This window comes from Hemicordylus capensis, chromosome 5, assembly GCF_027244095.1.
Source record: "Hemicordylus capensis ecotype Gifberg chromosome 5, rHemCap1.1.pri, whole genome shotgun sequence".
Taxonomy (NCBI): domain Eukaryota; kingdom Metazoa; phylum Chordata; class Lepidosauria; order Squamata; family Cordylidae; genus Hemicordylus; species Hemicordylus capensis.
In genome coordinates this window covers 18,930,403-18,942,851 of record NC_069661.1, presented here as the reverse complement: position 1 = coordinate 18,942,851, position 12,449 = coordinate 18,930,403, and the positions used below count along the sequence as shown (strand labels likewise).

Sequence of the window (12,449 nt, the reverse complement as noted above, 5' to 3'; positions counted from 1 at the left end):
GAAAGCTGAAGTGCTGATTCAGATTAATGGTTATAAACTTCCACTATGTAGAAATAGGGGTGTAAAGTCTGTGAAAAGATGCCTGGCTTTAAAAAATACCTTTTGTTAACGAATAGATTTTCATGACAGGTACAGAAAACTTTGAGAAGACATGGAGCTAAGGCTAACGTTGTTTGTACAGCACCTAAACCTTTAAAACAAAATTTAGTTAAATCTCAGTTGAATGATTATAGATGTGAAGCGAGGGATTGTTCTATCTGTGAGGAGAATGTGGGTTGGTGTAAGGTGTAGTGAATAAAATTGTGTGGAATGTACAACATTCTATATTGGAGAAACAGGAAGACCACTAATGTAAAGATATAAAGAACATCTGGCTAATATGCAGCACAATAAAAGTCGAACAAAACCGTGGGCAATACATATGAAAGAAGAACACAATGGAAAAGTGACCAAAACCAAAGTGTCAGAATTGGCTCTTGCAGGGAATTTAATAAGATGTAAGATCAAGGAAGCAATGTTCATCATTTTAATGTTAAGGATGAGATGAAAGAAGCCATGAGATACATTGGTCATTGAAAGAGTTACTATCTTCTCTGCAAAAGATCTGCTCTCTCCTCCTCACGTGTTATCTATTAGCTGCTTTCCTTTCCAAGCCTCTGTACTTAAGTGCCTTCAGCTGGCATGCAAAATGGAGCACTGGTGGTGTATTACACCAAAACATTTGCTCAGTTTTGTTTTAGCTTACAAGTTTTGTGTAAGAATCGTAAGTTATTTTAATATCTTTTACACATTAAAGAGGTCATTTTGAAGTTTGTTTTTTATTCTTTCTTATTTTGAATGCCTAGGCCTGAGATGAAAGATATCTCAATTTAAAATATCCCCAAAAGACTCTAAAAATGAACAAATGATACTTTGGACATTTTTATTTCACTTTAAGAAAATAAGCATGCAAGTGACTAGATAGGAATCTCTAGTTAAAATGCAAGAAAGAAAGAAAAAACACAACCAGGTGATCCTATTCAACAGGGCTTCACTCACCGTAAAGGAAAAAGTAATAAATAGCGAAACAGAATACCAATGAACCACACAAAGGTCAGCTTCAGATTGAGGTATTGGTAGTTTATGTTGGTTCTGGTGAAAAGGTTCCAAGAGGCAGGCATTGTTGAGCAGAATCTTTGAGTGACCTCATCTTCAACAATAGCTTCAATTCCCTTCTTGGAGAAATAAAATACGTCAGAATGTTCAAAGCCTTCTCTTCGTTGGCCTGCAAGGTCTTTCTCCATAGTGTTGTTACCTCGCCGTATGATCCCTTCAAAGTAAATAGAAGTGCATACGTTAAAAACATCAACAACAACAAAAAACCTTCTCTTTCCCCACAGAACACTAATTGTGCTCCCCACAATCATGTTGTGGCTACAACGTTTTCCACTAGAACCATTCCCCTCTCACTTATTTCTCAGGTTTGGACCCAATTCAGATGCCACACAAAGCCAGGTTTAAAGTATTGTTTCATGCAACATCCCTAAGACTTTTGTATTCCCCTCTCCCCTTTACACAAAAGAAGGAGGTTTCTCCTTTCAGAGACTAGAGGCAAGATTCCTCTAAATACCAGTTGCAGCGGAGCAACAGCAGGAAAAAGGGCATGCCCTCATGTCTTGCCTGTGGGCTTTTCAGAGGCATGAGGTGGGTCACTGTGTGAAACAGCATGATGGATTAGATAGGCCTTGGGCTTCATTCAGCAGGGCTGTTCTTATGTTCTACTTTCAATCCCACTTTAGAACAAGCCAGGATTCATGTGATGTCTGAAACAAGCATCCAGATGTCTGAACCATGTTTAGGAAAGGTGAGAGTGAACTAGCATGGGTTTTATCCTGGACCAATGTGACACTTGAACCAGGCCTTTCTCCAGCATTGTTGCTAGAGGTTCAAGTGGTGCCTTTCAACAGCTTCAGCTGATACACCAGCTGCAAACTTACCCGGATGGAGACAGCTTGGCTGCAGTTACCCATCTTTAGATTACTGCAATGCATTGCACATGGTGCTGCCTTTGAAAACAGTTCAGAAACTGCAGTTGGTCCAAAATAGAGCCAGAAGATTGTTAACTGGGACTGAGTGTTTTTATCACATCATAAAATATTGGAGACCACAGGGCCCACAGGAGAGGTTTACCATTGCCTCCTCATCAGTATGAGATGATGCCCTTCAGCATCTTCCTATGAGAGGAGAACTGGTCTTGTGGTAGCAAGTATGACTTGTCCCCTTAGCTAAACAGGGTCTGCCCTGGTTGTATATGAATGGGAGACAAGAAGTGTGAGCACTGTAAGGTATTCCCCTCCAGGGATAGAGCCGCTCTGGGAAGAGCAGAAGGTTCCAAGTTCCCTCCCTGGCTTCTCCAAGATAGGGCTGAGAGAGATTCCTGCCTGCAACCTTGGAGAAGCCACTGCCAGTCTGTGAAGACAATACTGAGCTAGATAGACCAAATGGTCTGATTCAGTATATGGCAGCTTCTTATGTCAGTGTTTCAACTGCACAGGCTCCCAATCAATTCCTGGGCCAATATATCCCTACCCAGACCATAAGATTTTCTTTGGAGGCCCTGCTCCAAGTGATGTAAGGCAGGTGGCTACCAGGGAGAGGACATTTTCAGCAGAGGCACCCCATCTATGGAAAAGCCTCCCCAGTGAGGCTTGCCTAGTAACGTCACTATGTTCTTTCAAATGCCAGCCAGGGTGAAGATCTTGTTCTTTTAAAAGATGTTTTAAGTTGAATTTTATTGTAGTTTTTGTTTTAATGTGTTTTAAACTGTATGCTGAAAGGAATTTCAAAGCATAAAAGGCAGGGGAAAGTGCTTTTGTAGGAAGATGATCTGTGGCATTGCATATTCAAAGAGGGAGCCAGGAATCCAAGAGGAGAACAAACTGAGTGGGAACAACTCTCTTTCCCACCGCCTGAGGTAAAAGAACTCAAAGCCCCCATCCCAGTCTGCCCAGCTTCTGTCTTTAGAATGATTGTGTCAGATGCTGAATAGCACTACAGAAAGTATTGTGTGGCAGGGCTTGTAGGGAAAAGCTACTTCTGGTTCTACTGCTCCAAAAAACAATCTCCCCCCCCACACACACACGCACACACAAACACACGCTTTCCAAACAGGTCCAATTCACACATAACAAAACACATGCATGGAAGGCATTTTGATGCAAAGCCAGTTACAAATATGTGAGGCAATTTTGTAGGATGATAAATAAATGTGTCAGTACCTTAATTCAAGTCAAGACATTTCTTTCAGGTGTAACATTTGTAATTTATAGGCCACAGCCTGCAAGCATAGATTTTATCAGAAGAACAGAAGGAAATAGATATGTAGCACAAGAACACAGACAAAGATTTAACTGTAACCCTGTAAGTATTTACCTAAATACCCATTCATGTCTTAATTACCAATGGTTAGCCTGCCCAAAAAAGCTGTAGGCTTTTATACAGCACTCTATAATCTTGGCCTTTGTGATCTTCTAGATTTTTTTCACATATGAGAATTAAATTGCCTCACATATGAGGATTAAATGTGAGGATTAAAATCCTCACATATGAGGATTAAATTGCCTGCTTTTTAATGCAGATTTTTGTCCAGGTAGGAGGGAAAGCTGTGAACTATTTATAACATAAAACAACATTCTGGGTGATGTACATTCCAAGTCTATTCAGAGTTTTAATTTAATAGCAAAGATTATCTTTTTAATCAAGACTTTGGCTTGATGCCAGCCACTGCAACCCTCAAGCAACCAACCAATGTCTATTACTGTCTCTGACTTGTCATAACCAACGCAGCTGAAGCAACCAAAAGCAGTGGGAACTGCAATTTGAAAAGATAAACAAAACAGAAAGATTTGCCCCCCCTCAAAGTGCCTGGTCCTAGATCAAAACAAGCAAAGAAAACAAGACAAAGATTAAGATTGTGAGCCCTTTGGGGACAGAGGACCATTTTATAGATGTTTATTTTTCTGTGTAAACTGCTTTGAAAACTTTGGTATATAAACATGTGTAGTAATCGTAGTAAGCAAAGATAGGAGAATAATAAGACATTTGGGTTGATTGCAAAGTGATTGATATGCAGACTGAGCGGTCTCCCTGTGGGACTTTTAAAAATGGCATCAGTCAGATCAGGCTCATGTTCCCCATGGGACATCTGCACATTTCCACTGTAGTTTGTTAAATAGCGACTGTGTTCAGCGGCCACTGAAATAGCCATTGTGTTTGCCCAGACTATCTTCCTATGGATCAGAAAGCTATCAGGTTTATAGTCTCCTCTGCAGGACAGCAGCAGAAGAGTAAAGGATTCAGCATTAGCAGTTGTCACAGCACACCCTATTGCTACTACACTAAGGTAAGCCTCCCCTCAACCCCCCTCCCCAATACTTTAGTGACAGAGTAGGCAATAACTCAAATCACTCTTTGGCATGCAGACTGGGCACTGTCTTCCTTTACCTATAATGTGTCAGGATTTTCTACTCTCCTCCGTGAGACAGGGTTGTTCACCCAGTCAAATAGTTGTGTGCGGAGAGAAGCAGAAGGCTCCAGTTACCAGGATAACCCCAGTAATTGCCTTTCAGAAGTCAGGAAGGGCTCAGAGAGGCGGGCAACAGCTGCTATCAGCTCCACAGCCGCAGACATGTGTAGAAATGCTAGTGAAGGGAGTGGAATTGAGAACAAGTTCCCTTTGGAGGCCAGGGATTGGGTGGCCAATCCACTTGCCTGGCCGTGGAAGAAGGAGAAAGCTGGAAGTGGGGAGGAGAGTCCTAAATGTAGGGGGCTGGTGAAGATGAGACGATCAGCAGGGATAGGGTTTGTTGGTCTGGTGGACTCCCAGAGAGGAGCTCAGACCTTTGCTCCCACTGGCAGGCAAAGGAGTGGAGTGACTATACTTCCCTCTTCCCCCAACTCTGAGGCAATGCCCGTGCCTATAATTTAGCACGAGAGGCTGGGATGGTTAATTAGAGAATTCCTCCTCCCTAAACACGAACATAATGCAATTATATATTGCAATATAATGCAATATACACGAGCCAGCGTGGTGTAGTGGTTAGAGTGCTGGACTAGGACCAGGGAGACCCGAGTTCAAATCCCCATTTAGCCATGATACTAGCTGGGTGACTCTGGGCCAGTCACTTCTCTCTCAGCCTAACCTACCTCACAGGGTTGTTGTGAGGAGAAACTTAAGTATGTAGTACACCGCTCTGGGATCCTTGGAGGAAGAGCAGGATATAAAATGTGTGTGTGTGTATGTGTGTGTGTATCTCTCTCTCTCTCTCTCTCTCTGCCTGCACTATTGTGTGTGGTGATGCAATGGTGAGGGTAGGGACATTGCATTATAGGCAAAGATGGTGGTCACTAACCCTTCTGCCACTACTAAGGTGGCCCATAAAGGCACTTGGCCAAGGGCCAAGGCACAAATTTGGCATCAGCTGTGCTTAGGAGCTCAAGAATATCAGTTTCCTCTCTCTCTGGGGTAAAAGAACAGCAATTATCCTGTGAGCAAGAGAAAAAGCCAGCAATGCATTGGTTTTCAGAACCCATGGAACTGAAGGGGCCCATCTGGTTCAGGTTCCATTTATTCTGAAATCTTACTAGAACTTGGTTTTCTCTGCCACCCCTCTTAGCGGTGACAGGAATTGCAGTGGAATGGAACTGCCAGTATTTTTTTCATGATGGCAGGCTCTCTTTTTTCACACATGCTGTCCCAGGGCAACACTGACCTGGACAATTATGAATTTTCAAGACAGCACTGCCATGTGATATTGGGTTTAGGGCTTTAGAAGGTATGCAAGTAATAAATTTTTCAGGATACTTTAGCATTCATCAATAAAATTTTCATTTTTTTAAAAAAGAAAATATCTGCCAGAGCCTTTTCTTAAAAACAAAATTTTGAAGCTGTTTACCATGCTAAACATTTAGTTTGCATTCTCCAATTTTGACAAATTTCAAAGATGTAAGAAGATTCATTTCAGCTCAAAGATAAAACAGCTGGGCCAAAGACACAGAATAACCATGTAAATATTCCTAAAGCGAACTTCTTACCAATGGGAGAGTGCTGTTTGGGTAATGTCTTCTGCTTTTTGAGTTCTTTCTGGATTTGGTCTGTTGTCCACTGTAACAAAGGGGGGGAAAGAATGAAGGCTAATATTGCAGAAGATTCTCAGGCATGAACCCCAGACATAAGTGGCAGAAGAATCTCTAGAACAGTCCCAAATTGGTTGGGGCCACTGAGTCCTCCCAGGGATGATCTAGTAAGTGTGCAGAGGTTATTAGCTAATTAAATAAACAGCTATACTACCTTCTGCCAGTGTTGGGTAAACTGAGCTGTCTGTAGATTTGAGGGAAGCAAGGCAGATTTAATCCATCCCTAGCTGTCTGGACTGAGATTTCTGGAGTCCGGATCAGGCAGTTTAAAACAAAACGCCCCTTGCTAACTAACACTGCAAATGTGCTGTTGCAGCACAGGTGGAGTCACGAACAAGGTGTCAGTTAATGTGATTCTACTAGGGGTATGTGACCCAGCTCAAGTCAAGCCGGCTCGGTGGGTTCGCGGTCGGACCAGCCTTGGCCAGTCCAAGTTCAAACCAAACCAGGCCTGACCCAAGCCAGCTTGGAACTCTACTGGTAATGGGGGGGGGGGAATCCCCTTTAAAATGGCCTCCACACATCTGTGCATGCATGGAGGCCATTTTAGTGACCTCCACGTCCCTGCCTACTCAGGAGGAGGATGGCGGGGGTGGGGGGAGGCTCCCCTGCCACCATCAGCACTTTAAAGGTAATTTCTTACTATTTTTCCACCCCATCTACCTTTAGGAGAGCCCCCTGCCCCTGCTTGCCCATTTCTGGTAAAGGAAAATCCTCACCATATAACTCCAAGCCCCTTCAAACCGGGTCCAGTTCAACGGTGCATGGAACCAGACCATGCAGGGTCAGCTCGAAACCAGTTCAGATTTAAGCCAAACCAGCTTAGCCCCCCCCCCCTTTTTTTCCCTTTTCTTTGCACAAAAGTCTATGTAGGGTAACTCATTGATGTCTGCTGTGTTCTTAAAGCCATACAAACAACATGAGAAATGTTCAAGACATTGAAAGCGTTCTGATGGTGGATCTACTGTCTCTCCAAGTTGTCACGTTGCTCAAATGTCATCTGACATTCTGGGCTAGCCTGTACAAGTCTAAGTGCAGAAAGTTTGCCATGACTAGCAAATGCACTGATTTTGATTATGTTATGTGGTAAGATTTTTGTAGTAACAAAAAGTGGAGCATACACTTGGGCCAGTTCCTTGAACATTAGCAACCTGTGATAGCGCATTGAGAGAAACAATGAAGCCAGTTCTGCCTGCTGAGCTGGAGAGGGTAGCACGACCTGCTGAAATTATTCCACAATTTTCTGCTTGCTTGTTTACCTGATAGCATCATGCAAAGAACCAAAAATGACCATGTAACTTTCCGTGAAGTAGCAGACAATGTATTCAGACAAATTCTTATAGAGGGTCATCAAAGCAAAAAGGCTGATGTTGTCTTTGACATATACCAGATTGTAGCGATAAAGAATGCAGAAAGGGATTATAGAGGTACCAAGCAGAGGCGCTCTTACCCCCGGACGTCCGGGTGGAAGTCCAAGGCCTCCACACCCCCTGGGGGCCCCTAAATCCTCTTTAGTCTATCCTGGGTGGTGGGGTCGCCACACCACTGGCCTGCGCTGCTCTGGGCTGCCGAGCAGGAGCTCTGCTTTAGAGACAGAGCGGGGAGTGGGGAAAGAAATAGGTGGGATGGGAATATGTTAAGTTGCATGTTGAAATGTTTCTGCTAATGCATATATAGACCTGTTTTATATTATTCTTACATTCTTGTGAATTCAGTTGCTGTTTGTGCCCTCAAGAACCCACATGTTAAAAATACTCTGTGTGTGTGTGTGTGTGTGTGTGTGTGTGTAGGGAATGATGCTAAACTTGCAGCAGCAGGAGGCAGGGCCGCCAAAGGCCTTTAGGTCCAGGCTCCAAAATTACCTAGGTGCATCACTGGTGACAAGGATGCAACACAGTATAATAACCTATTAGAAAACCACAAGATAAAGCAATAACAAACATTCTTATCATGTTCAACCAACAAAACAAGTCTTATATAATTTCTGTGTGAAGAATGGAAGCTCGAGAGGAGAGAGGAGCTCGAAGGTAAACTCTTATTGATTGCATAAGAGGATTTGTGCAACAAGATTACTTAAAATGATGTTGAAAAAGTCACAGTTCTATCGAATCATGAGGCAACAGATACAAGATAGTTGCTAGATGCCCTACATGCAGCCAAAGAAGGCTACAAGACAATCATTATTGTTTGTGAGGACACAGATGTGCTCGTCCCAAGTGTTGCTCAGTGTCACATATATGCATCTATTTTGCAGAAGCATGAATTACAACAGTCAAAACAGACTGACAGAGAAATTACTTGCGCTCTAGGATATGGCACAGTAGGGATGTGCAAGCCGGCTCAACTTCGAACCGGCCCAGTTCAGAGGCTCAACCTTGAGCCGAGCCAGACCCAGTTCGACCTTGAACTAAGCAAGGCCAGCCAGTTCGGAACCAGTTCAAAGCCCTACCGGCCAAGGAGAAACTAGTGAGGATCCCCCTCTACCTGTAAAGTGGCCAGGGAAGGTCTCTAACCTTTCCATAAAGTTAAAACTGAGTACTTACAAGTCTGTGTGGTGGCACTGGGTGTGGCGGCTCCCTCGACCCCTGTCAGCCTGCCCTGGAGTTTCCCGGGCCACCGCTGGCTCATTTCAGGCCCAACCTGAGCCGTTTCAGGCCTCTGCACCAGCATGGAGGCGCTTCTTTTTTTTTTTGCCTCTGTGCATGCGCATAGACCATTTGCGTTACCACGCATTTGCGTGGTGATGTAAATGGGCCATATGCATGTGTGAAGGCAAAAAAAAAAAGGCCTTCGCCCTGAAGCAGCAGCCCGAAATGGCCAGAACAGGGCCCGTAATGGGCTGCCACTGGCTCGGGACACTCCAGGGGAGGCCAACAGGGGTCAGGGGAGCCACCACTGCCACCCTCAACACCACCACCCCCGCAACCATTGCACTGACTTGTAAGTACCCAATTTTACCTTTATGAAAGGGTTAGGGACCCCCACAGCCCTTTAAAGGTAAAGGGGGACCCTCACTGGGTCCTCCTTGCCGATAGGACTTCAAGCCAGTTCCAAACCGGTTTGAACTCGAACCGAACTAGGTACCTAGCTTGAAGGTGCCAAAACTGAGAAGGCTGGTCCAGTTTGGATGAGAACCGAACCAGGCCAACTAGTTTTGTGCACATCCCGATGGCATAAGCAATGCACTTCCTGGGTTACATGGTTTTATTGGCTGTGACACAGCCAGTGCCATTGCGGGTCATGGCAAAGTTTCTGCACATAGACTTGTACAGGCTAGCCCAGAATGTCAGATGACATTTGAGCAATGAGACAACTTGGAGAGAAAGTAGAAGCACCATCAGAATTCTTTCAATGTCTTGAACATTTCTCCTGTTTGTCTAAGAACACAGAAGACGTTAATGAGTTACCCTACATAGACCTCTGTGCAAAAAAGGGTGTAGTACAGGGATAGGCAACTTTGGCTCTCCAGCAATTATTGAACTACAACTCCCATCATCCTCAGCTACAACAACTCAACTCAACAACTCAACTACTGCTGGAGACCTAAGATTGTGTTGGAATATTATTTGCAAATAGCTCTCAACAGCCCAAAAAGTATGGTTGGTTTGCACAGCACTTAGATACACACCTTATCAATGACGCTTGAAACTGTTAACCCCCAAGCCTTGAGGCCATTTTATGATGGCACTGCTTAAAAGGAATGTCTCAATGAAGAGGGGAAAGCCAAGGCCGCACACCAGATGTCTCGAGAGTGTAAATGGGAAATATAACACTTGGAAGCAAATCGGAACCTTTGGGGTTAAAGTAACACTTTGGCTTGTATACGATGTGCAGGTGCGAAAGTTGTTTACTCCAGAGTACAAAAAGATGGGTGGCCTGCCAGACGGGGGAGGCGGCTGCACGCAAAGCATTTGCTAGCAATGAAATAAAGCATTGTTTGATACTTTGATACTGGTGTCCGATGAAGATACCTAACCAAAAGACGAGTGAAATACAGGGAGTAAATTTCCCTTCTAACAGTTACCTACCCTGGTGTAGTAGTGTCATGAGAGCTCAGTCACGAGACCTCAGAGGAAGGCAGCCATTATAGGCTAAGACTACTTTATTGTGTAACAGGAAAAGACAAGTTCAACAAGACGTACAGGCAGGAAGAAGGAAGGGACTCTACCTCCAATGAGGATCACTACTAGCAAATGCTAATTCCACCTACTGGCTGGACATATTAGAGCAACATACAAGACATATTAGAGCAAAATGTACCAATTAACTCATTTTTAGACCCCTGGCTCATAGACTATTAGTTACTATTTAGTCCAGTTCTAGACTGGATATGGGCAGACAGCAAGCAGCAGGAGAACAGAAAGCAGTCTGCACTTAACATTCCATAAAAAATATCATCATTAAACTAGTAACATTCTTAATTATATTCTGCTGTCTGGTCCTTGTGTGCCATAACTCTTTGCTCTGGATTCTACATACTGTAGGTTGCACCATGATCTCAATGGTGAGGACCAGGAATACCTCAGTTACAGGACAGGTCCCTGAGTAACCAATGCTAACAGGTACTGCAACAAAGGGATGTTACTCCAGCAACATATCTCTGGAGACTGATAGATGTTTAAGTGACTCAGCACCACCTCTTCCATTGGCAAGCCTTAATGTTTAAAGGGACCTTGCTTGATTTTGCAGGTGTTTACTCTGGCAATGTTAGGGGACTTCTGGGAGGTCCTCTGAAAACTCCAAATTGGAGGAGATGAGTTTTGGTGGGATTGTTGGTTGGGGATCCCCTGTTCACCCAGTGTGGATGGGCTCAGCAGCACAGGGTCACCTTGTGCCTACATTGCTGTAATGATCAAAAGGGGTGAATTCCAGGTAGGCTGCTACCACCCACTTTTTCTTAGGAGCAGATTCACCCTTCCAAGGCAATGTTCTGGGAGATGAAAGTGCAGTGGCAGCAGCTAAAGGCTGAATATTAGTCTTGTGCCTCAGGTGAGTAGCAAAGGCTGGTAGTAAAGGAATCCCTTGCCAAAATCTTTGGAGTCTGTATGGAGAGGAGCAATTAATAAAAATTACTTTGTGTACTCAGGAACGTGTAATCAGGTGCCTTAAAGGCCAAGTTGAAGACAGATCATCCTGGAGAGAATCTATCAATGTGGTCGCGAAGAGTCGACCCTGACTTGACGGAACTTAATCACTCAGATATGTGACTGTAGTGTTCCATAAGTAGTAAGTGACATCTCCAGCTGATAGATTTCATGGTGAAATCATTGCAAGAGGACTCCTGGGACTGTGAGCATTTCTCAAAATGTGTTTCCTTTTGGGACTGTTCAGTGAAATATTGCTGCTGTTATGTGGGCTTGTGTAATCAAACTATTAGTATTTTCTTCCTTATGGGACAACAGGCTATATACTGGCATGACTATATAAGATTGTGTAATCAAGAAGATCAAACAGAGATGGAAGGAGTATACTGAAAAACCTGTACATCAGGGACATCAACATCCAAGATAATCTAGAAGATATTTCCTACTTTCAAGAACATCTAGTATGGGAAGATGACATTAGATCAGTACTCCAGTCATTACCAAGTTGGAAGGCTACAGGAACTGATGGGATAGCTACAGAAATATGGCAGGCAACAGAAGAAAAATCAGTCAAGGCTCTAACCAAACTATGCCAGCAGATTTGGAGAATCACACAGTGGCCAATAGATAGGAAGAGGTCAGTCTACATACCCATACCAAAGAAAGGAGACTTAACAGATTGCACAAACCATCACATAATATCCTTAATTTCACATGCTAGCAAAATAATGCTAAGGATCATCCAACGCAGATTAGAGCCCTACGTGGAAAGGGAAATTCTGGATGTTCAAGCTGGTTTCAGAAAAGGCAGAGGAACAAGAGACATTATTGCTGATGCATGCTGGATAATTGAGAAAGCCAAAGAATACTAGAAAGAAGTCAATATGTGCTTTATTGACTACAAAAAAGCCTTCAGTTGCTTTGACCATGTCAAGTTGTGGAATATCCTAAGGAAAATGAGCATCCCGGAATATCTAATTGTTCTCATGAGAAACCTAGACACAGGACAGGAAGCCACAGTCCAGACAGGACATGGTGAAACAGACTGGTTCCAAATAGGCAAAGGAGTAAGACAAGGCTGTATACTTTCTCCTTCTTTATCCAATTTATATGCTGAACATATACTGAGAGAAGCTGGATTGGAAGAAGATGAGCGTGGTTTTAAGGTTGGAGGAAGAAACGTCAATAACC

At 43.6% G+C, this 12,449-nt stretch overlaps 1 protein-coding gene across 1 annotated transcript in view; it reads right to left on the bottom strand.

Annotated features, from left to right (window-relative positions):
• LOC128327475 (glycerol-3-phosphate acyltransferase 3-like) overlaps window positions 1–10,255 on the bottom strand; it is a 43,120-nt gene extending 32,865 nt beyond the window's left edge. The window contains exons 1-3 of the mRNA XM_053256271.1: window positions 10,203–10,255; window positions 6,073–6,142; window positions 1,039–1,309 (exon numbers count right to left, since the gene is read on the bottom strand). Of these exons, the coding sequence (XP_053112246.1) occupies window positions 1,039–1,283 (245 nt within the window). The 5' untranslated portion in view covers window positions 1,284–1,309; window positions 6,073–6,142; window positions 10,203–10,255. The remainder of the gene's footprint in view (window positions 1–1,038; window positions 1,310–6,072; window positions 6,143–10,202) is intronic.
• Between the last annotated feature and the right edge of the window lie 2,194 nt (window positions 10,256–12,449).